Source organism: Lygodium microphyllum, chromosome 26, assembly GCF_053477565.2.
Source record: "Lygodium microphyllum isolate KBCC chromosome 26, Lygodium_microphyllum_v1.1.10, whole genome shotgun sequence".
In the NCBI taxonomy this organism is placed as follows: domain Eukaryota; kingdom Viridiplantae; phylum Streptophyta; class Polypodiopsida; order Schizaeales; family Lygodiaceae; genus Lygodium; species Lygodium microphyllum.
The window spans coordinates 57,914,621-57,936,210 of record NC_141160.1 but is presented as its reverse complement, the minus strand read 5'-3'; the positions used below and the strand labels follow the sequence as shown (position 1 = coordinate 57,936,210).

At 43.6% G+C, this 21,590-nt stretch overlaps 1 protein-coding gene across 5 annotated transcripts in view; it reads left to right on the top strand.

The window, feature by feature from the left end:
• Positions 1–1,053: 1,053 nt before the first annotated feature.
• The window catches only part of LOC148013306 (lysine-specific demethylase JMJ27-like), a 45,631-nt gene continuing 25,094 nt past the window's right edge, over positions 1,054–21,590 (top strand). Inside the window, exons 1-12 of one of the 5 annotated variants that reach the window (XM_087668407.1) lie at positions 1,054–1,303; positions 1,604–1,661; positions 1,848–2,675; positions 2,772–2,886; positions 2,980–3,100; positions 3,179–3,236; positions 3,322–4,000; positions 4,098–4,427; positions 4,521–4,775; positions 4,870–5,910; positions 6,131–6,203; positions 6,291–6,376. In XM_087668407.1, the coding sequence (XP_087524533.1) occupies positions 1,885–2,675; positions 2,772–2,886; positions 2,980–3,100; positions 3,179–3,236; positions 3,322–4,000; positions 4,098–4,427; positions 4,521–4,775; positions 4,870–5,910; positions 6,131–6,203; positions 6,291–6,376 (3,549 nt within the window). In that variant the 5' untranslated portion in view covers positions 1,054–1,303; positions 1,604–1,661; positions 1,848–1,884. Of the gene's footprint in view, positions 1,662–1,733; positions 2,676–2,771; positions 2,887–2,979; positions 3,101–3,178; positions 3,237–3,321; positions 4,001–4,097; positions 4,428–4,520; positions 4,776–4,869; positions 5,911–6,130; positions 6,204–6,290; positions 6,377–21,590 lie in introns of all 5 variants that reach the window. The other 4 variants (XM_087668408.1, XM_087668409.1, XM_087668405.1 and 1 more) reach the window with 4 other exon arrangements.

The following is a 21,590-nucleotide window of genomic DNA, read 5'->3' as shown; positions in this document are numbered from 1 at the left end:
GTTATGTTTGTTTGGGCAAAGACTTTAACTATCAAACTCTATAAATAGTAGAGTAGGTTCTAGTTATACATGCATCTAGAATATATTATAAAACTCACCCACAAAGTTGGAGTTGTGTACCTCATCTTATATTTGACCAAGAACTAAAGTAAAATCGCGATGTAATGTTCTTTGGAGTTAAATAATTTCTTAGAACTTGAAGTCCTTACCTTATGTGTATCACAACTTTTTGCCTATCCAATGACTTTCCAATTACAAGTAAAATAAAGTCAAGTAAATGGGTGCACTGTGGGGGGAAAGTTGGGAGGTGATGAGGACTTCTGTCTTGCTAAATTGGTCACCCCTCTCTACTTACATAAAACTCTTTCTTGTTGAATTAGTCACCCCTCTCTACTTATATGCATGCACCTCCCATTGTACTTTGTTTACTTTCCCTTGCCCTACAAGTAGAGCTGGTCCATTTTGAGAAGTGAGACCTTTGTGCTCTAAATGATGCGTTTTGCAATGGTAATGTTATGAGGAACAAAGCTACAATGTTAGCGCAACTAATGGGGCTATGACCACATGTCCAATGTAACATGGATCTTATTTAACAATGCATTTTGAGATAGTACAGTGTTTATGACGTTGTTTTGTCACATGCTATACGTTTGATGCCAATTTTTCCAAAGCCTCATCATTAGAGGGCGAGAACAAGCTACTTTATAATAAATACTTGTAAAAATAAATTCTCTACTTTGATGGAATCCATCTTATCATTTGCTAACAACAATTGTCTTTGGAGAGAGTTGTGATTGTTTGGCCGCAGTTGCAAACACGAACTTTTCACTTTTCAATCTAGAGAGCAAATGTGCGAGCATGGACTTTTTCACTTGTGAATCCACATAAGTCAAGACCCCTAGGGTCAAGGGAGATGAGGCACTATGTGGGTGCATGGTGATGGCCATTGAGATAGACCAGATTTTAAATACATTTTTAAGTGAGTTCAACTTTTGGGAGTGACATAGGGGGGAGGGGTGGGGGGGGAGGGGGGCTGGGGGGGGGAGAGAGAGAGGAGTTGATTTTGGAACTGTTCACGAATGGTAATGGTGGGCTGTGGATTGCCCTGTCAATCTGGGGTTAATACTATGTTCTATGCAGAAAATGCCTGTGGGCAATGCTGCATCAATCAACACAAGAACAATAATAATGGTTCTATTAGGGGAGAAGGGGGGGAAAAGGACACCACAACAAAGGCAGCACAGATGGCCATGGGCACAGGGGTTGCAGTCTCTTCTGGCTGTGGACTTGATGAGAATTGCAGGTATCATCACCAGGTCAATCTCTTGAAATAAAAGGAAAGAGAGAGAGAAATAAGACTAGAAAAGCACATGCTTGTTGAGAAGCAGAATTCGATCTTTACAATCTATCTTTCGTGTCTTTCTGGATTCTCTGTTTGTCTGTCTGTCTGTCTGTCTCTCTCTCTCTTGTTGCTCTTCTTCTTCTTCTTCTCCTCCTCGTCGTCGTCCTCTTTCTGTCTCCGTATCTCTCTCCCCGCCCCCCTCTCTCTCTCTCTCTGTGCCCGTGCACGTGTCTTTGTCAGAGGTCTGTTTTGCATATGCAGGTCTGCCGCCACGGATAGAAAGCGGATGAAGCATCGTCGACTCGTTAACTAATTACAGGTTGGATTGCCTGCCATGTTTCCTCCTTTCCTTTTGATTGCCTTCTAATTCTTTGTCTTCCCCTCTTTGTAGATCTGTTTCTATCATAAAGGACCGTCGCTCTAGGTCATTTGTCCGTCTTTCTCCAGATCATTGTCTTCTGCATCCTTGAACTGACGAAGATCACTCCTTTCGGCTATTGCATAGGTGAGCTTCCATAAAACTCCGTGACTTCCATCACGCCATGGGTCGTGCAAAGAAAGGTACTGTCAAGGAGGATGCTGAGGAAGTTCCGGATGAGTTCCGGTGCAAGCGTTCTGATGGCAAGCAATGGCGGTGCTCTGCGCGGGCCATGGAGGGCAAGAGCATGTGTGAAAAGCATCACACTCAAGCAAAGAAAAGAGCTGCTATTGGTGCAATGAAGCAGGGCTCTGCAAAAAAATTGAAGACCAAGGCTTCGCGACAGGGGGGTGCAGATGATGATGAAGTGGAGGAAGGCACTAGGGTTTCTGAAAATAGGAGGAAACCAACCGTTCAAGTCAAAGACACGGAAGCTAGGCTCAAAAGCAGGGAAACAGGGGAAGGGCCTAAAAGGGCTAAGCGCATGCCTATGGTAGTGCCAGACACTAAACAGAAAAATGAGATTTCTGATGGGATATCAAAGACCGGAAATGGAGTCATTAGAAGTAAGAATTCAACCTCTAAAGAGCATGAAAAAAATTCAGAAAAAAATGTAAGAGAAAAATCAGAACTATTGGAGCTTAAGGTCAGAGCCAAAAAATTGAAGAGAAAATTAAGAGAAGAGGCAGAATCTTCTGGTTTCAAATCAAGACATGAGAAACTTGAAAGGAGAGGAAGAGAGAAGGGAGAGCTGCAGGAGGATACTTCATTCTCTGTTGGGAAAGCAAGCAAAAAGCAGAAGAGTCTGAAGGAAAGCAGAATTTGCCACCAGTGTCAAAAGAATTTCAGGGATGGTCTTCTAGATTGCAAAAATTGCAAGAGCATACAATATTGTTCCCAATGCCTTGCTAGATGGTAAGGCAATTTGTCAGTGTTCTCTGTCATTTGCTTAGGAATAAGTAAAAGTTATAGAACAACATCAGTTTCATCGTTGATTTCTGCCTACTAAAGGTACCCTGACATGGACGAAGCAGACTTTGAAAAAGCATGTCCAGTCTGTAGGGGAGATTGTAATTGCAGAAGTTGTCAACGACTGAAAGGTCTGAAGTCTTTGTCTCCACATGAGGTATTAGCAAAATTGCAATTGTCTATCCTGACTGGGCAGTAAAGCATAACTCTTGATTTCTAAATTCTGATGAAGCTTATGTTTTGTTTGCAACAGGACATGGTATCTCAAAGGATTTCAGCTTTACGCTTCATTTTGTCTTTTATTTTTCCTGTCCTCAAGGACTTGAATAAACAACAAAGCGATGAAATTTTGCTGGAGGCTAAGATTCAAGGTCTCAATTGATATGCCTAAGAATGTTGCAATTGTAGCTTGTTTTCAATCTGTCATTAAGGTGGCTTTCCATATGCAGGATCCAGTGGTGTAGAGATCAAGAGGTCAAGACTTCAATCAGATGAACGTCTATTTTGGTTTGTCTCTCTGTCTATCTATTTGGTCTTGTGTATGCCTTTAGGTTGAGTGTAGGCCAATAGTGAAGGTGCTCTCCTTTTGCAGCGACAACTGCAATGCCTCGATTCTAGATGTACACAGGACATGTCCAGGTTGTCACTACGATTTGTGTTTATCATGCTGTTGGGAGCTCCGGCAGGGGCAGCAACCAGGTGGTCAACATGCATCTACTGCTGAGAACCAATCTCATCGAAGAACAGTGGAGTCAGTAGATACACGTTCAAAAGAGGCTGATGTTAAATCATCAATTTGGAAGGTAAATGATGATTGCAGTATTCCCTGTCCACCCAAGGAATGTGGTGGCTGTGGGTTTCTGCAGCTCTCTTTAAGGCGACTTGTCAAGCAAAACTGGATTTCCAAACTTGTGGCAAATGTAGAGAAAGCTATTGGTGATGAGCCCCCAATAAAGACTGACCTATCTAGACCATGCAGTCTGTGTTTTGACAAGAAAATTAGTGGCTCATCTCCTTTGCGGGAAGCTGCCCACAGAAGTGGTGCCTTTGACAATTATATTTATTGCCCTTCAGCTTCAGATAGGAGTCCAGAAACCTTCCAACATTTTCAGGAGCATTGGCTCCATAAGGAGCCTGTAATTGTGAGAAATGTCCTAGATAAAGTAAAACGTCTAAGCTGGGAGCCTATGGCCATGTGGCAAGCTGCAAGAGAAAAAGCTGATGAAGAAGCCAAGTATGTAAGGGTGACAGATTGTGTTGATTGGTGTGATGTAAGTAACTTTTTCAAAGCTATTTATATGATATGTGTCGCAGGTCTAGGTTTCTGATTAGCACATTTGAAATTCTTGTTATCTTCTGTATCCTTAGGTTGAGATAAATATCCGTCAGTTCTTCAAAGGCTACATGGAAGGGAGAGTACGTGAAGATGGCTGGCCTGAAATGCTAAAACTGAATGATTGGCCTCCTCATGACTTCTTTCATGGAAGTTTGCCACGCCATGGTACAGAGTTCATTAGCGCTTTGCCTTTCCATGATTACACACATCCTACTCGAGGAATGTTGAATCTTGTGACAAAGCTTCCAGACTATGTCTTGAAACCTGACCTGGGGCCTAAGACATACATTGCATATGGACTTCAAGAGGAACTTGGAAGAGGCGATTCAGTCACAAAATTGCACTGTGACTTGTCAGATGTTGTAAGTTATTTCAGATCTCTGAAATTGCAGTTAGTGTTTATGTTTATGGCAGCTTCTGATGTGCTCTTCCAATGTTCTGGTTGAATTTTACAGGTTAATGTGCTAGCACACACTGCAGAAGTGAAAATGTCTAGATGGCATTGTGAAAAATTTGACAATCTCAGGGAACTGTATAAATCCAAGTATTTGGAGGAGCTAAGTAAGGAAAGTACATTACAATGCGAAGAGGAACATATTGTTTCCAACAGAGCGTCGCTCATGAATGCTCAGGTTGAAAGACTGGAAACAAAAGCAGCTGCTACTTTGACCCCAGAATATAAAGGTCCACACACGTTTTTGAAAGATGAGGTTTGTTCCTTCCCTCCATTTGTAACATGTGTGTTGCTATCAAATCTTAACTTTCTGTTTGGAGCTGTAAAAGAGTTTTGACTGTGCCTTGCAGATTTTGGAAGGTAGAGATACATCAGCAATCATGGGGCATACGAACAGTGCAGCAAGAGAGAAACTTCAAACTAGTGATCACGTTGTAGGAGCAAAGCATTTTGTGAATGCGGATTTGCAAACAGGGAACATCTTGATTGAGCAGGGATCTGGCCTCAAAATCAACAGCTTGGCAGCTGCAAATGTACAACAAACTGTTGGCGAGGATGTGAGAGACTGTGATCTGGCTGCAGCTGGATCTGTTAGGAGGATGGCTGAAGGTGAGGATATAGAAGACCAGCATATGGATGACAGTCGTCAAAAAGGATTGGTCTCAGTTCTGCCTGGTGTTGTAAATGAACAGACAGATGACCAGGGAGGTGAGAGTTTTCAGGCTCACAGCAAGGAAGGTGATCATACAGCTATGCAAAAAGAAAACAGCAATCATGGACTAGATACAGAAGAAGAAATGGGCCAGCATTTTGAGACATCAGTGTCTGCTGAAAGAAACTTGTCAGGTGACCAAGAAAGTGGCCATGTAAACATGCCATTCAGGCAGAAAAATGATATTAATGGCAACTTGAGCAGCGAAGAAATTGATGATTGTCTATTAAGAGAAAATGTAGGATGTGCACTAGATGTAGCAAAGGGCTCTTTTGCACTTGACTCTCAAATAACCAAAGCCAATTGTCAGGTGCAAGATGAAGGACTTGTATCAGATGATATCCATGGCAACAGTCCATGTAAGGAAGAAGAGTATTGTCTTGGGACTGACAGCAAGAAAGGCAATGATTTGACAGAAGATGTCCTTGAGCAGAAAATTGGAACTTGTTCTGCTTCCCTAGTCCAGAGCAAGGATGATAGTTACGGTGATAAACGACAAGATAATGGACATGTGGCTGATGATGTCTCCCTAGGACCTGATAATTCTGGTAAAACAGAAGTCTTAAGGGGTGGAGCTTTATGGGATATTTTCCGCCATCAGGATGTACCTAAATTACAAGCTTATTTGAAGAGTCATTGGAGAGAATTTCGGCATATCAAGGAGAAGCCTCTCGATCATGTATGTTCTTTGCAGGCTTTTCTTTTATGAATCTTGATAGAAGTCAACTGGTTGTAACTTGTCATTGATCTCGTATTCAATCTGTGGATAACCTGCTATACAGCAGTTTGAACAGTTCAAAGAATGGTGATACTGAGATGGATCCTGGTTTTAGTTATATACATACATACACATATATATATATATGTATATATATATCTTATTGTCTGAGTGTTTGTAGGTTACAAATCCAATCCATGATCAAACCATCTATCTGACTGAGAAGCACAAGAAAAGACTCAGGGAGGAATATGGTGAGTGGATTTGCAGGGCCTTGATTTGATTATTCCAGTGTGATGGCTTTTCTCCCCAAAGGTTAAATTTTTTGCATCTCTTTGTAGGAATTGAACCTTGGACATTTGAGCAGCATACCGGAGAAGCAGTTTTTGTACCTGCTGGCTGCCCTCATCAAGTGAGAAATTTGAAGGTACATTGCTTGTTTCTGCCCAGCAGAAAATAACACCAGTGAGAGTGCTCATAAAGGATGTGAAACAATGTAGACATGGTTCTTTTCCATCCATTAGTCTATGCAAAGCTTGGAGTTGTCAATCCCAGCTCAACACCCATAAGAGCTATCTTGGAAACACTTGAAATGTTGGACCTTGAACTGGAAGTACCAAGTTATGAGGGAATCAAGCAAGGGTCAAGCAGAGATTTAGTATGTGCTTTGTATGGTGATTCTTGTAGTGACCAGCATAGACTAGTCTGGCATACCATGTAATTGGGATAGTTGTTCAACAAGTAGATTAGTCAATTTTTGGCTTTTCATGGTTGTGTTAGTTGAAATTGAGCTTCTTTGTTAATTGATCTTTCATGCCTCCCTTTGCATTTGGCCTTGATTAGTATGTGAGAATCCTACGACAAAATAATCATTTGGTGGCTTTTCATGTGTCTTAATTCAAATTAAAATGAACCATGTTACTAAACTGATCTTTCATGATTCAATTTGCACCAGTCTGCGATTTGTCTGGGGCAATCCTATTACAAAATCCCTGGATGTATTCTTGAGCTATTGAAAGTTAGGCCTTAGGAAATTTACTTTGAATTCAATTAAGGGTAGTTTTTGCTAGGGGCCACGAAACTTGCTTAAAGCCACAAAACTGGCTGTAATAGGATCATTGGCGCCTACATGCATTTTCACAATTAGATGGCTTGCAAACACTGCATGCATGCCCAAATTCATGGCTTTGAGCACATGCATAGCAGTAAACTGATCTAATCTTTTCCAAATCTGACATTTATCCATAAATAGGGGTATTTTCTATGGCGTGCAGCCCTAACAGCCCAGATTCATCATATGCATTCTGTACATACATGTGTGCACGTAATGCTAGATCTAGTGACTCGGCCATTGGTTCAACTGAGGGGTGACATTGCACCCTATAGAGTTAATTAGGGGTGCACGTCCAATTTAAAAAACCACTTTATAGCTTTAATGGAACCCAACATCAAGAAATAAAAGATAGTTAAGGAATACTTAGACAAGGAGGATGGCTCTAGGCAACTTTGTGTTACCGCTGAATAATACATTTCCTATCCCCACGATTGACAATCTGTTTATCAATTGTAGGTTCACACACTGCAATTCTTCATAAAAATGATGTCAATCAAAATTGAAGTCTCTTACCAGCCTTGGTCAGTTGGTCCATGAGGTCAATAAGTTTCTGCACCAACTCATTGAGATTTTATTCCCCTAACTTGAAGTTCACAATTGCTCCTTAAGTTGATAATTGCATAGGTTGTGTGTACCAGCAAATCTGTCAACAAGATCAGTAAGCGGCATACACCTTTTTTTGACTAAGCTGGATGAAGTCATCTAGAGCCCCCTTATTGCTGACAACAAACTCGTGGATCTCCTCTTTAGAAGTAGCTGCAAGCAGAATAGGGGCACATCTATTGAGATACTCTTAGTGGTAGTGCATTTTCAGAATAGGCTCGATGGACTGCTTCCATACCTTGAAATTTATATCCATCAGCTTGATCTTAGGGATGAATGCTGATGCCATCAGTACAGCCATTAAAACACAGACCTGTAAGAGGGCAGACAGAAGAGAAAGCCTGCAGAAGCAGATAGGCAGAACACAGATGTTGATGGGACAGCTGTTGCCAATCCTGCAAAATGCAGGGGTCTGGATGTGCCTGGTGTTACTGCAATGCAAAACACAGCTAGAGCAGGGTGGGGACAGGGGAAGATGACTGAGAAGTAGGTAAAGATTGGTAGTAGAGAGAGGATGTATGTAGAAAACAATGAGAACTGCTCCCAAAACATGTAGAGAAATGCCCTAACACAGAAACTCAAATGCAATGGTACGACAAAACACAAACTAGTAATAGAATACAATTAGGGTCAGGCTAACTTAGAGACAATGAACACATTGAATAATAAACTGAATAAACTTGAATAGAATACAATGCTCATGCATCAAACACACTATGTAGTGAATGAATATTAACCCTTGAATGCTGGTGTCTTGAGGGCTGGGCAAAGAGTGAGTTGGAGAGTGTGTTGTACCCATGACGGATCCCAAAATGCAGCAAGGCAGTCTCCATGAGGGTCTAATAGGAGCAAACACAGCAAAATAAAGCTGGATCAGTCGGCGGACAGGTAATTGGAGAAGAGAGACAGCAAAATGCAGCTGTTTTGACAATGTGGAAGCTGGTTGGAAGGTCTGAACAGCAAAATGCAGATCTTCTGGTGGAGAAGACCGGCTGAGCAATAGTAGTCTGATGCAAATGCAGCTGTATGTTGACATCAACAGGCTGGGTGACAACTGTGTAGGCTAGGTGGCAGCATCTAGTGATGAATATGTAGTAAACGCAGGCTGGAACAGCTCTTGGCAGCAGTACAGCTGATGTAGGCGCTGGACAGGCTGAGAATACTCCAAAATCTGCAATAGGGTGCTAGAAATCAGGTGCCACTAGGTAGATAGCAATGGGCAGCAGCTTGGCTTAGATATCCTCCTCAAACAAGTGTGGACAGCAGAGAGAAGGCACTTGCAAGCTGCAAAAATGAGATTGGACTGAATGGAGGGCAACTTGTCTATTTATAAAAAATTTGGGGCCTTCCAAATTAGCGTTTGTATGTGGGACACAAAAACTCTGGAGGATCATGTTTCTTTTTAATAAAAGGCTTAAATTCATCAACTAATTTGAGTTTTGGGTTGGTTTTAATAAAGGCAACGCATTTTTAGCTCAACATTCCCTCTCAAGCCCAAAATTGGAAATAGAAAGGGATTGCAAAGAAGCCTAAGCCCTTTTTCTTATCTTGTATCCCAAGGCATCCCACCCCTAGGGCATTTGGCCAAGGGTGCATGTTGGTTGCTAAGTGATCTAACAAGACTATAGAGGTAATTATAATCTTACCAAGAGACCCCAAGTGTTCACCCCAAAGAGGTCAAAGCATTAAACAAAAGATGCACGTTAGTTGCCCAATGGCCTACTAAATCCTGCAAAGGTGAATGCAAACACAATGGACTTTTTTTTTTCTCGAAGGGCTTTTGTTTTGTTTTTAAAGATTTTAGCATGGAGTGAGTGTTTTCAATGAGTTTTTGGCCTATTGAGTAACTGTGCTCCAAAGGAAGAAGGAGAATGGTTGGTCAATCCCAAGACCTTCACAAAACAAACAAGGCTAGACCTACCACTATTGGGTGTTGATGATGAAGAATAGTGAAATGTGGGGAGTATATGGTAGAAGCAAAAAATATAGATGGAAGCAAGCTAGGCAAACTAAGCAAGCAAGGGAGGCTGCCCTTGGAGATTGTGCAATTCCATGAATATGGTGGAACTAGAGTTGACCACTCCAAAGACTAAAAAGGGATAAATGTGTACAGATCATGTTTACAAGAACAGAATTCTGATGCATTGGAGTTATGCAAGAGGCAATGCAAGTGATCATGCTTGTGCAAAATGCTATGCAATGGTGCTAGTTGGACAATGCTTTCATAGGGGAATTGTTAATATGTCCAAGTATTCTTTTACAATCATGGTCATCTTGATGATGTAAATGATGATACAAAGTACAAAATAAATATATAATGTTTGAATCAATTTGTAAATAACACCCGATCACCATGAAGAGAAAAGTCGTCCCCTCTCAAAGTGGAAGGAAAAGTTCGTGGGAGTCACTCTCCACATCAATCCGAAGTCATAGGGGCAGGTGCACCCAAGTTGATCTTGAGAATTACGTGATGTAGAACTAGCTGATTGACTGTCTTGGTCATCATGTCAGAGTGCAGTGAATGCAGAAGCGTATGGACAAGAGTGAAAGACAATTACCACAAGAGAAGAGGGAGAGAGAAAAGAAACAGAAGAATGCAGAAATCCATAGTCAATGAATGCTGAAATGAAGAAGGTAGATACACAAACGGGCTGCGAAGTATTTCCTTGAGTCAATCTCTCTCTCCACCATGCGAATGACAAATGATGAGAGTAGGGGGCCTAGTGGCTATAAATAAGATGAAATAAGGCAATAAACAATCAGGCTAGCCAACAAATTGGCTAACCTGTAGCAAAAAGTGTCAGTGTGCTGCATTCGTGTATATATCTGCATTCTTATGCAACATTCTTCACTGTAGATTTTTTTGCGTTTTATTCTCTCTCTCTTTCTCTCTCTCTCTCTCTCTTCTCTTTTTGTTCACTCTTTGTTTTGGTTATACGCTTTCGCACTGCTTCACTCTGACATGGTATCAGAGCATTGAAGGACTGACCAAGGGTAGATCTACTTGAAGAGGAGATTTCAACACGACACAAAATTGTGTTTTCAGCGTTCAAAGGTGACCAGGAGGGCTGCACATTAGGTGAGCATGGGCATGCGAGAAAGGAGAAGATTTGTTGAAGTTGCTGCTCGTTTTTGCTGTTAAGAGAAGGAAGAAGGTTGTGCTTCGTGTTACATTAATAAATGTAACTTATGGGGAGACAAGCGCGAGGGATGACCGTCCGGGGTTTTTGGGCGCCCGTATGGGGTTAAGGAAAGCTTAGGAAGTAAGTGAGTCATACTTAAATAGTAGAACTCACCAGGTAATGACAGCTAGTAGAGGGAGTCACGACGGGGTAGCACTCCAGCATCTTCCTGAGCGTGGTCGGGTGGAGAGACAGATTTTCTCGTGCTTGTTTTCCCCAGAGCGGAGTAGGGCATCAGCTGAGGATAGAAGACAGACCTGTAAAAATCGTAATATTGGTATTAGAGCCACTTCGACCACATCTTGTGTTGGTGACGATTGCAGTTAGGCCATGTCCTGCCGAAACGATTACGTCCCGCTGAAACGATCGTGTGCCGTCTTCAATCATTGCAGCCATGTTCTGCGTCATCGTGTCCCGTCTTTAGTCATTGCGGCCATGTTCTACGTCAACATGGGCTACATTAATTATAACTCTGGCCACGGCCTTGTTCCCACACGACCTGGCTGTGGTGTTTAATCACACCCTTACCCAGCGGTCCTGCCGACAGGCTTTGTTTCCATGCGACCTGCATACAACCACTACAAATTGGAGGAAAGTCACACTGTTCCTCATGTTCTTTCTACCACTGAACTATAAAGGCTGTTGACATTTGTCCTACCTTTGTAATCAAGGAAGTACCCTATCTTTGTCTGCAAATTTCTTATATTTTCTTTCCAATTCTAGTGTATAGATGGGGGAAAAAGGGAGAGAGGGGGCAACGGAAGGTTCTAGTTCCGGGGACCACCCTATGATGGATCCCCATGAAACTGAAATGCAAGAAGAACACTAGGAAATTTTTTTTGCTACACGAGAACAATTTGATGATTTAACTGCTTGTGTGCAAGCACAGGGGATTCAAATGGAGTTGCTAACTCAAGCACTCACTGAAATAAAATCCCAATTAGCCTTATTACTAGAAAGGGATAAAGGTAAGGTAGAGACCTTAGACATTCCATCCTCATCGAAAGATCTAGATGTGACTATGCAAGACCCTAGGGAACCCCACCAAAAGCTGAGGGATAACCCAGTGTTAAAAGATATGAAACCCTCTCAGTTTCATGGGGTGGAAAAATATAGAAACAAAGATACTATCTTTAACTTCCTTAAAAAATGGGAGGATTTGCACAAACTTAAGAATACTCCACCACATCTCCAGGCGCTGGAGGCCAGTCTAACCTTGGGGCCGAAAGCATATAAATAGTGGAGAACTTTAAAGGAGACAAATAAAATACTTGAAACTCGGGCTCAATTTGAATCAGTTTTTTTGAAAGAACTTCTTTTTGAAAATGAAATGGAAAGAAATTGGGAAGATTGGGACAAAAGGGAAGACCTTTGCTAACATATCTCGAGGAGTATCGTGAGATAATCCTCAAATTGGAAGGAATAGATGAATTTCAAAAGACGAGGATTCATAAGGGGACTAGATAAGGCTTGTATAAAGGAAGTGAAAAGGAGTTCACCTAAGACTCTTGAAAAGGCAATTAAATTTGCATTAATCAATGAAGATTATACGCGTCTAGGTGCACTCACTAGTCTCATTGGCACGGAGCCCAAGACTAAGGAATTTGAGGCCTCAAAATTTGTAGGCAAATCTAAAAGGAAAATGCCATTTCTTAAGGGTAAGAAACAATCCTTTGAAAAGAAACAATATGTAAGGTCGAAGTTAAGTCAAGATGACTTTGATAAGGCCAAAAAAGAAAGGCTGTGTTTCAATTGCCTATCCCCTAACCATACTGCTTGGAATTGCCCTCAAAGGAAAAAGGGGAAAGATAAAGGAAAAGATAAGGACAAGGGCAAGGGAAAAGGGAAACAAATCCATGTAGTGCAGACCTTGGGATTAAAGGGGCATGAAAATAATAAATCTTTAGAGGTCTTGCACAAGGATGTACAACACAGGTGTTGTATGTCAACTTCTATGTGGCAACCTACCTTTGGGCCACATGATTTAGTTAGAGTGCATGGATCGATAGGTGAAAAGAGGGTTAGAGTCATGATTGATGACTCTACCACCCACAACTTCATAAATTATGCACTTGTCAAAAAGTTGAAACTTCCCCAATAAAAGAGTGAGCATCAATATGTTGTTTGTATGATGCAAGGTCAGGATAATAAAATATGGGATATAATGGTATCCAAATTGGAAATTGAGATCCAAGGATATAAAGATAAGCTTGATTTTCAGATTATGAATATGGAAAGAGTCGATATTGCTTTAGGAAGGGAGTGGCTATGGGGATTAGAACCATTCTTAAAGCATAGTTATCATTATAATACAATGGAATTTGAAAGGGATGGTAAGACTTTTGTGATTCAAGGTAAACATGAAGTATTTGATAACCCTTTGATGTGTTTCCTTGAAGTTCAGAAGCTGATAAAGAAGAAAGCTTGTGAGGTATATATGTTATGGTCCCTCCTTGTAGAGGACACTTTTACTTCTTGTAATATAAAGCAATAATTTTCTTATGCTTGTGAGTTGAATGTAAATAATGAATTAAGTGGTTTGTTAGATGAATTTAATGATGTGTTTCCATCTGACTTACCTAGTGGCCTTCCACTAGATAGGGGTGATGTAAATCACCCAATTGACATAGATAAGGATACACGCCCTGTTTCTAAACCACCTTACAGGCTAAGTGAAACACAACACCAAGAAGTCGAAAGACAAATTAAGGATTACCTTGATAAAGGGTTTATACAACCCAGCAATTTACCTTGGGCTTCGTCAATTTTATTAGTGAAGAAAAAAGATGGTTCTATGCGACTTTGTGTTGATTATAGAGCACTTAATAAAATAATGGTGAAGAATAAATTTCCTATGCCCAGAATGGAAGATCTTTTTGATCAATTACAAGGGGCAAAATTCTTCACAACGATTGATTTAAGATCAGGCTATCACCAAGTAAGAATTAAGGCCCAGGATGTTCCTAAGACGGCATTTCGTACTAGATACGGGCATTATGAATTTTTGGTGATGCCTTTTGGTCTCACTAATGCACAAGCTACTTTTATGAAGCTGATGAATAGTGTGTTACGGCCCTATCTAGGACACTTTGTAGTAGTCTTCTTGGATGATATCTTGATCTTTAGTAAATCAAGAGAAGAACATTTGGAATACTTACGGCTAGTATTCGAATTATTAAGAACCCATTCCCTTTATGCGAAGAAAACTAAATGTGAATTCTTCGCACAAGAGGTCAAATATTTGGGGCATATTATCTCGAAAGAGGGAATCAAGATGGATCCAGAAAAAGCAAGGGTAATTTTTGAATGGCCATCTCCAAGGAACCTGGAAGAGTTGTAGATCTTCCTAGGTTTTTCTGGATTTTATCGTAGATTCATTCGAGATTATGCCAGGATAGCTGTTCCAGTGACGGACCAACTTAAAGGAAAAGGGAAGAGCTTTAATTGGGGAACAGACCAAAACGAAAGTTTTAAAAAACTTAAGGTAGCTATTGCTACAGCTCCAGTACTATTAATTGTGAATCCCAATAAACCATTCGTGGTTGAAGCTGATGCCACTGACAGGGCAATAGGCGCGGTCTTATTACAAGAGGGTCGACTGGTTGCTTTTGAAAGCAAGAAATTAGACCATGCAAAACGGAATTATTCCGTTTATGAGAGGGAGTTGTATACTACATGCAATGAAGAAGTGGAGGCACTATCTATATGGTGCCAAACTTTTGATCTTGTCGGATCATGAAAGCATTAAGTGGCTTAATGACCAGCTGGATCTACAAGGGCGTAAGGCCAGATGGGCCGAACTCCTCCAAGAGTTCGACTATGAAATAAGGTATAGAAAGAAAAGTATAATATAGTGGCTGATGCACTCAGCAAAATGCCCATCATAAATGAATTGAGTTTTACTCAGTTCACTTCCGATTTGCTTGAATCCTTAAAAGAGAAATGCCAGGTTGATTCGGCATATTCCAACATATGGGAAGCAATAGAAAATGGGGATCCAAATGGAAGAGCCTCCACTGAGGAAGGAACATCTGAGGATGTTCAACAAGGAAATGGAGCATCAGGGGTTGCTTGAATGGGATTCGAGTGGAAGAATTTTACCATTGATAATGGTTATTTACTCTACAAGGGTAGGGTATGTGTCCCGAAAGATGAAGAAATAAGGTGCCAGATACTCTTTGAGTGTCATGATACCCCTAGTGCGGGACATCCAGGAGTTAATAAGACTTATAGTCTTATTAAAAGGCAGTTCTATTGGCTTGAAATGAATAAGAACGTCCTTGACTATTGTTAGAGATCATAGCCAGGCAGGCAGGCAGTTTGCACAGCAGTCTGCACAGTCGGACTGTGCAGTCGGACTGCCACGTGGCAGTCCGATTGCCTGCAGCCCAGTCGGCTGCATTTAATGCAGCCGACCTGTCCTGGTTGCACCCTATTTTCTGGCGCCCTCTTTTGCCCCGGTTGTCGGCTATTTATACCCGACGTTCCCAGCAGTCTACACACACTTCTCTGCTCGCAGATTACAGACCGGTGACGCGCAGATTCTGTCTCTGTTCACAGATTTCAGACAGCAGACAGTGCAGACTGCAGCGGACTTCAAGGTGGACAGCAGGTTGCATCGTCGAGGTGGAGACACGCAGTCCAGCGCACTGCGCCCGTGTATATATCTGCATATCTTTGTATTCAGCATTCTTTATACAGCAGATCTTCATCGTCCACTGTCTCTTTCTCTCCCTTCTCTCTCTGCGTTCTCTCTCTCTCAGTCCTACGCTTCCGCACCGCTGCACTCTGACATGGTATCAGAGCAGTGTTTGAGGGCTGACTGAGCGCAAAATCAACCTGAAGAGGAGTTTCCATCGCGACACAAATTTACATTTTTTGCGTTTAAGGGCAGACAGGAGGGCTGCGCCTTGGAACAAGGCTGAAACGAGTGTGGGCGCACAGGAAAGGAGTACAGGTGGTGGATTTGCTGCTGTTTACTGCTGTTTGACGTAGAGGAAGTTTGAGTTTTCAGCCTACAAGTGCAGGTTTTGCTTTTTCATCGCCTCCGGCGGGTGAAGAAGTTTCAGGACGCGGAAGAGCCTTAGCAGGCTGAGTTTTCCCAGTTAGAGGGGGCTGCTTTTGCGTTTGAGAAGGCATTGCAGGTGAAGATGTCTACAGAGATTGACTTGGAGTTCCAGTCGATTATGGACCGGAAGGTGCCTGTCTTACCGGCTCTTCCTACAGATCAGAAGCTCGACGGCGACAACTACCGCATTTGGCGCGTCATGATGTTGGCTATTCTTGAGTCCTATGATTTGGCGGAGTTGGTACAAGAGGAGATCGACCGGCCCTCGGTAAGAGATGAGTCCAAACTCTCTTCCGATGCTCGTGCGGAGTTGGCCAAGGCCCAGTCTCATTGGGACAAACTGAATGCCAGGATTCGATCCTTTCTCTTTCTATCATGCACTACAGCTGTGATCGCTCACATCGAGCACTTGACGGTGGCTCGGGAGATATGGCTGGAGCTTAATCAGATGTACAATCGGATGACCCTAACGAAGAGGGTTTCTTTGGAGGTACAGATGCGGACCTTGTCCGTAAATAAGTCTTTTTCGCTACGGGAGCACATTAACAAGCTAAGGCAGCTACAGATGCAGGTTCAGAATGCGGGGAAGCCGATTTCCTCCGAAGACATGGCGATCACACTATTGTCCCAGTTGCCGCCACAATTCGGTACATTTTACTCTGCCCTCATTGCTTCTGGGCGAGAGTCTACTCTTCGGTGGGAAGAGTTGGTTCCTATGGTCTTGGACCAAGAGGAACAGTTAAAGGGACAGAATGCTTCCAAGTCGGAGGCGCTGACAGGTCAAGCCTCTCAGAAGAAGGGGAAGGACCAAAAGAAGAAGAAGGGGGATAACAAGTCCAAGAAGGACAAGGAGAAGGACAAGGACAAAGACTCCACATGCCATATTTGTGGAAAGACTGGCCATTGGAAGAAGGATTGCCCTGACAAAGACACGAAGGACACCAAGAAGAAGGACACCAAGGATTCTGGAGCGGTGGCTGCACCCTCATCAGCTGCATTTCTTCATCTAGCTGTCATTGAGGACGCTTCACCGAATGCTTCTGATGCTGCGATGACGGCTCCCCAGGCTCGGGAGTGGATTGTTGATAGTGGTGCCTCACGGCACATGACTCCTTCATCAGATGGTGTTGCCCAGTTGCGACCCTCGCGTGGGCAGATTCTCATTGGAGACAGCTCTTCAGTTTCTGTTGCAGGTCGGGGTAAGATGCAGCTCATTCCGGATGGTCGAGGTGGTACCCATACCTCAGAGGTTTTGCATGTACCAGGATTAGGGTACCATCTCCTTTCAGTTCATAAGATTTGCTCCCTTGGTCTCTTGGTGGAGTTTGACAGTACTACAGTGCGAGTCCTTGATCGTGGATCGAGGAAGGTTCTCTCATCCGGATATGAGGAGAACGGCATTTACAAACTGAAGTCTTCCACCGCCCTCTCTACTCTTCTTCTTACCTCTCAGTCACAGTCAGAGTTATGGCATGCTCGGTTTGGTCACTTGAACTATGACTATCTTCGGAGGGCGTCACGTGGACAGCTTGTTTGAGGGTAGCCGGATATAGTGGTGAGCCAGCAGCCATGTGTCTCCTGCATTCGGGGGAAGCAGCATAGGGATGCCATTCCCCACACAGCTTCGCGGCGGTCTACTTCACCGATGGAGCTAGTATCTACGGATCTATGTGGCCCTATGAGGAATGAGTCCCTGCGTGGGAGCTCGTACTTCATGCTGATCGTGGATGACTACAACAGGATGACATGGGCCTACTTTTTGGCATTAAAGTCAGAAGCTTTCTCGCACTTCAAGGATTGGCTTCTCTTTGAGGAGAACCGATCAGGCCGGAAGTTGAAGACCTTGCGATCCGACAAGGGAGGTGAATTTATGTCTAATGAGTTTGCTCGGTTTTGTGCAGATAGAGGAATTCACCAGGAGTTTGCCAATACCAACACTCCTCAAGAAAATGGTATTCTTGAACGGAAGAACCGCAGTGTGATCGAGATGGCGCGCACCATGATGGAGCACCGACAGACCCCTCAGGTTCTGTGGGCCGAGGCTGTGGCTACTGCAGTCCACATCCTTAATCGATCCCCTACTTCGGCCGTGGAAGGGATGACCCCATTTGAGGCTTATTTTGGGATGACGCTAGATGTTTCTTACTTTCGGGTCTTTGGGTGTGATGCCTATGTTCACATCCCCAAGGCTCACCGTGATAAATTTGAAGCAGCTTTCCGAAAACAGGTATTTGTTGGCTATAGCTCCCAGTTCCAAGGCTACCGACTGTATGATCCCGTCAAGCGGGATGTGTACACTAGCCGTGATGTGCGGTTTGTGGAGGTTCCGGCTACTTCAACGGGTGAAAATCATCCCGTTCTTGGAGATCCAGGGGAGAGTTGGGCTCCTTCTACAGTTCCACTGGAGCCCGTGCCTTTTGATTATGATTCTGTTTCTGACACAGAGTCTACTGTTCCACCGGATACCTCTGAGGAGTTACCGCCGGTGGATATTCCAGAGTCTTCTGCTGATGGAGAAAGACGAGGGGAGGTTCGGCCTCCTCGCTGGGCCCGTGACACACTCCGTGATTTAGGGATCGAGGGGGTTCCTGAGGAGTGGGGACCGCAGGATGGTCCGCGGCGGTCACGGAGGCACCAGGCACATTCTACGGAGCTTGTTTGCTCCAACTATTGTTTGATGACCCGTGTTATGCAGGATCGAGAGCCCACCTCCATGAAGGAGGCTTTACAGTCCGCACCATGGAAGAAAGCTATGGAAGCTGAGTTGGAGGCTATTGAGAGGAATGGCACTTGGTTGCTCGTGTCCCGCCCCCCAAAGAAGAAGGTGATTGGAGTCAAGTGGGTCTTCAAGACCAAATACCTCAGTGATGGTACTTTGGATAAGCACAAGGCTCGCCTTGTTGCTAAAGGTTTTGCACAGCGCCCAGGTATTGACTGTCATGACACTTTTGCCCCCACAGCTCGTATGGCGACCATTAGAGCTGTTCTTGCTTTGGCTGGTCATAGGAGATGGCCTGTTTATCAGCTGGATGTGAAGTCGGCCTTCCTCAATGGTGATTTGAAGGAGGAGATCTATGTTGAGCAGCCTCCTGGCTTTGGTTCTTCAGATGGGCAAGTCTATAGGTTGAAGAAGGCCTTGTATGGCCTCAAGCAGGCCCCGCGTGCATGGAACGAGAAGATTGATTCGTTCCTCCAATCTCAGTTGGGATATCGGCGGTCCAAGGCTGACCGCAGCTGTATGTTCACACTTCCGAGGGTGGTTGTGTGCTGTTTGTCTTATATGTTGATGATTTGATTGTCACAGGTGATGCTGCACAGCAGGTCCAAGAGACGAAGTCAGCTTTACATCGGACGTTCGAGATGACGGATTTGGGTCTACTCCATTTCTTTTTGGGCCATGAGATTTATCAGTCTCAGAGGGGGATCTTTATCTCTCAACTGAGATATGTACAGGAGCTCTTGGTGTCTCTTGAGATGGAAGATTGTCGGGCCCTCTCTACTCCTATGGATCCGAACTGGAAGGCCACTTCCCATTCAGCTTCTCCTTTGGCGGATGCGTCCCGCTATCGACAGTTGGTTGGATCCTTGATTTGGCTTCTCAACACGAGGGTTGATCTATGTTTTGCTGTTGGGCTCTTGGCAGGGTCCATGAGTGAACCTAAGACGGTGCATTGGCAGGCTGCTCAGAGGATACTTCGGTATCTGAGGGGGATGTCTGATTTAGGGATTCATTACCCCGCAGGGACAGATGGGTCAGATCTTCTACTTGCAGGTTGGAGCGACTCGGATTGGGTCGGTGACGTGGACCACAGGCGGTCTACTACAGGTTACTGTTTTACTTTGGGTGCAAGTGTTATTTCATGGAGTAGCAAGAAGCAGCCCACGGTAGCCCTTTCGTCTACTGAGGCTGAGTATCGGGCCGCGTCTTCCACCACATGCGAGGTTGTGTGGCTTCGGAGATTATTGGAGGAGCTTGGGTGTCCCCAGACTCGTCCTACATTGCTGCGATGTGACAATGAGAGTTGCATTGCCTTGGCAAGGAACCCTGTTTTTCATGCCCGGACGAAGCACATTGAGATCCAGTACCACTTCATCCGAGAAAAGCTTCTGGATGAGACCATCACTGTGGAGTATTGCAAGACGGAGGACAATCTTGCGGATTTGTTTACGAAGGCACTTCCTCAGGCTCTACTTCGGAGACATTCCAGATCCCTCAGGCTTCTGCCCTGCCCAGGCTCTGAGAGGGGGTGTTAGAGATCATAGCCAGGCAGGCAGGCAGTCTGCACAGCAGTCTGCACAGTTGGACTGTGCACTTGGCAGTCCGACTGCCTGCAGCCCAGTCGGCTGCATTTAAGTCCTGGTTGCGCCCTATTTTCTGGCGCCCTCTTTTGCCCCGGTTGTCGGCTATTTATACCCGACGTTCCCAGCAGTCTACACACACTTCTCTGCTCGCAGATTACAGACCGGTGACGCCCAGATTCTGTCTCTGTTCACAGATTTCAGACAGCAGACAGTGCAGACTGCAGCGGACTTCGAGGTGGACAGCAGGTTTGCATCGTCGAGGTGGAGACACGCAGTCCAGCGCATTGCTCCCGTGTATATATCTGCATATCTTTGTATTCAGCATTCTTTATACAGCAGATCTTCATCGTCCACTGTGTCTTTCTCTCCCTTCTCTCTCTGCGTTCTCTCTCTCTCAGTCCTACACTTCCGCACCGCTGCACTCTGACAACTATGTGGTCAAATGTAATAAATACCAGGACTTTATTGTCGCGTTACCCAGAATAGAGAGGGGGTACGACTCTATGTGGGTGATTGTGGATAGGTTAATCAAAATGGCTAGGTTTATTCTAACTTTAACTGATGTTAAAACACCAGAATTGGCTAGATTGTTCATAGAGAACATATACCGATTGTATGGCCTTCCGGCAAATATAGTTTCTGATCGGGATAGAAAATTTGGTAGTCAATTTGGCGTGCTGTATTTAGGAAATTGGATACTAAACTTAGCATGAGCACGGCGGAGCACCCGCAAACAGATGGGCAAACTGAAAGGGTTAACCAAATCCTTGAAGATATGTTGAGAGCATATATAAATAAAAGGCAAACTAATTGGGAAGAGTATTTACTGATAGCAGAGTTTGCATATAATAGTGCCAAACACTCTTCCACTAGATATAGTCCATTTATGCTCATGTATGGGTTTCAGCCCAGAGCTCCTCATCAGTAGGACTGCACAAGGAAAAGGTTCAGGCAGCAAATGATTTTTTGGAGGATATGAATAGTATGTTAAAATTTGCTCAAGAAAATATTAAGAAAGCTCAAAATCGAGCTAGAGCATATGCAAATCTTCACCGAAGAGACGTCTCGTTTGAGGAAGGGGAATTGGTCTATCTTAAGGTGCCTGAACAAACTAAAACCATGAAAACGGGATGATGTCCAAAGCATTCACCCAGGTATTGTGGTCCTTTCACAATACTTAAGAGGATGGGAAAACAGACTTACAAGCTAAGAAAGAAACTTGGAGATATGGATAATTTAATCTTAAATGATAACATTGACGAGCTATTAGGTGACCAATCTATTCCACATGAACCAGAAAGAATTTTTAATGTTCGTAAGAGATGAACAAGTAATACTATTTATCAAGAATATCTGGTGAAATGAAAAGATT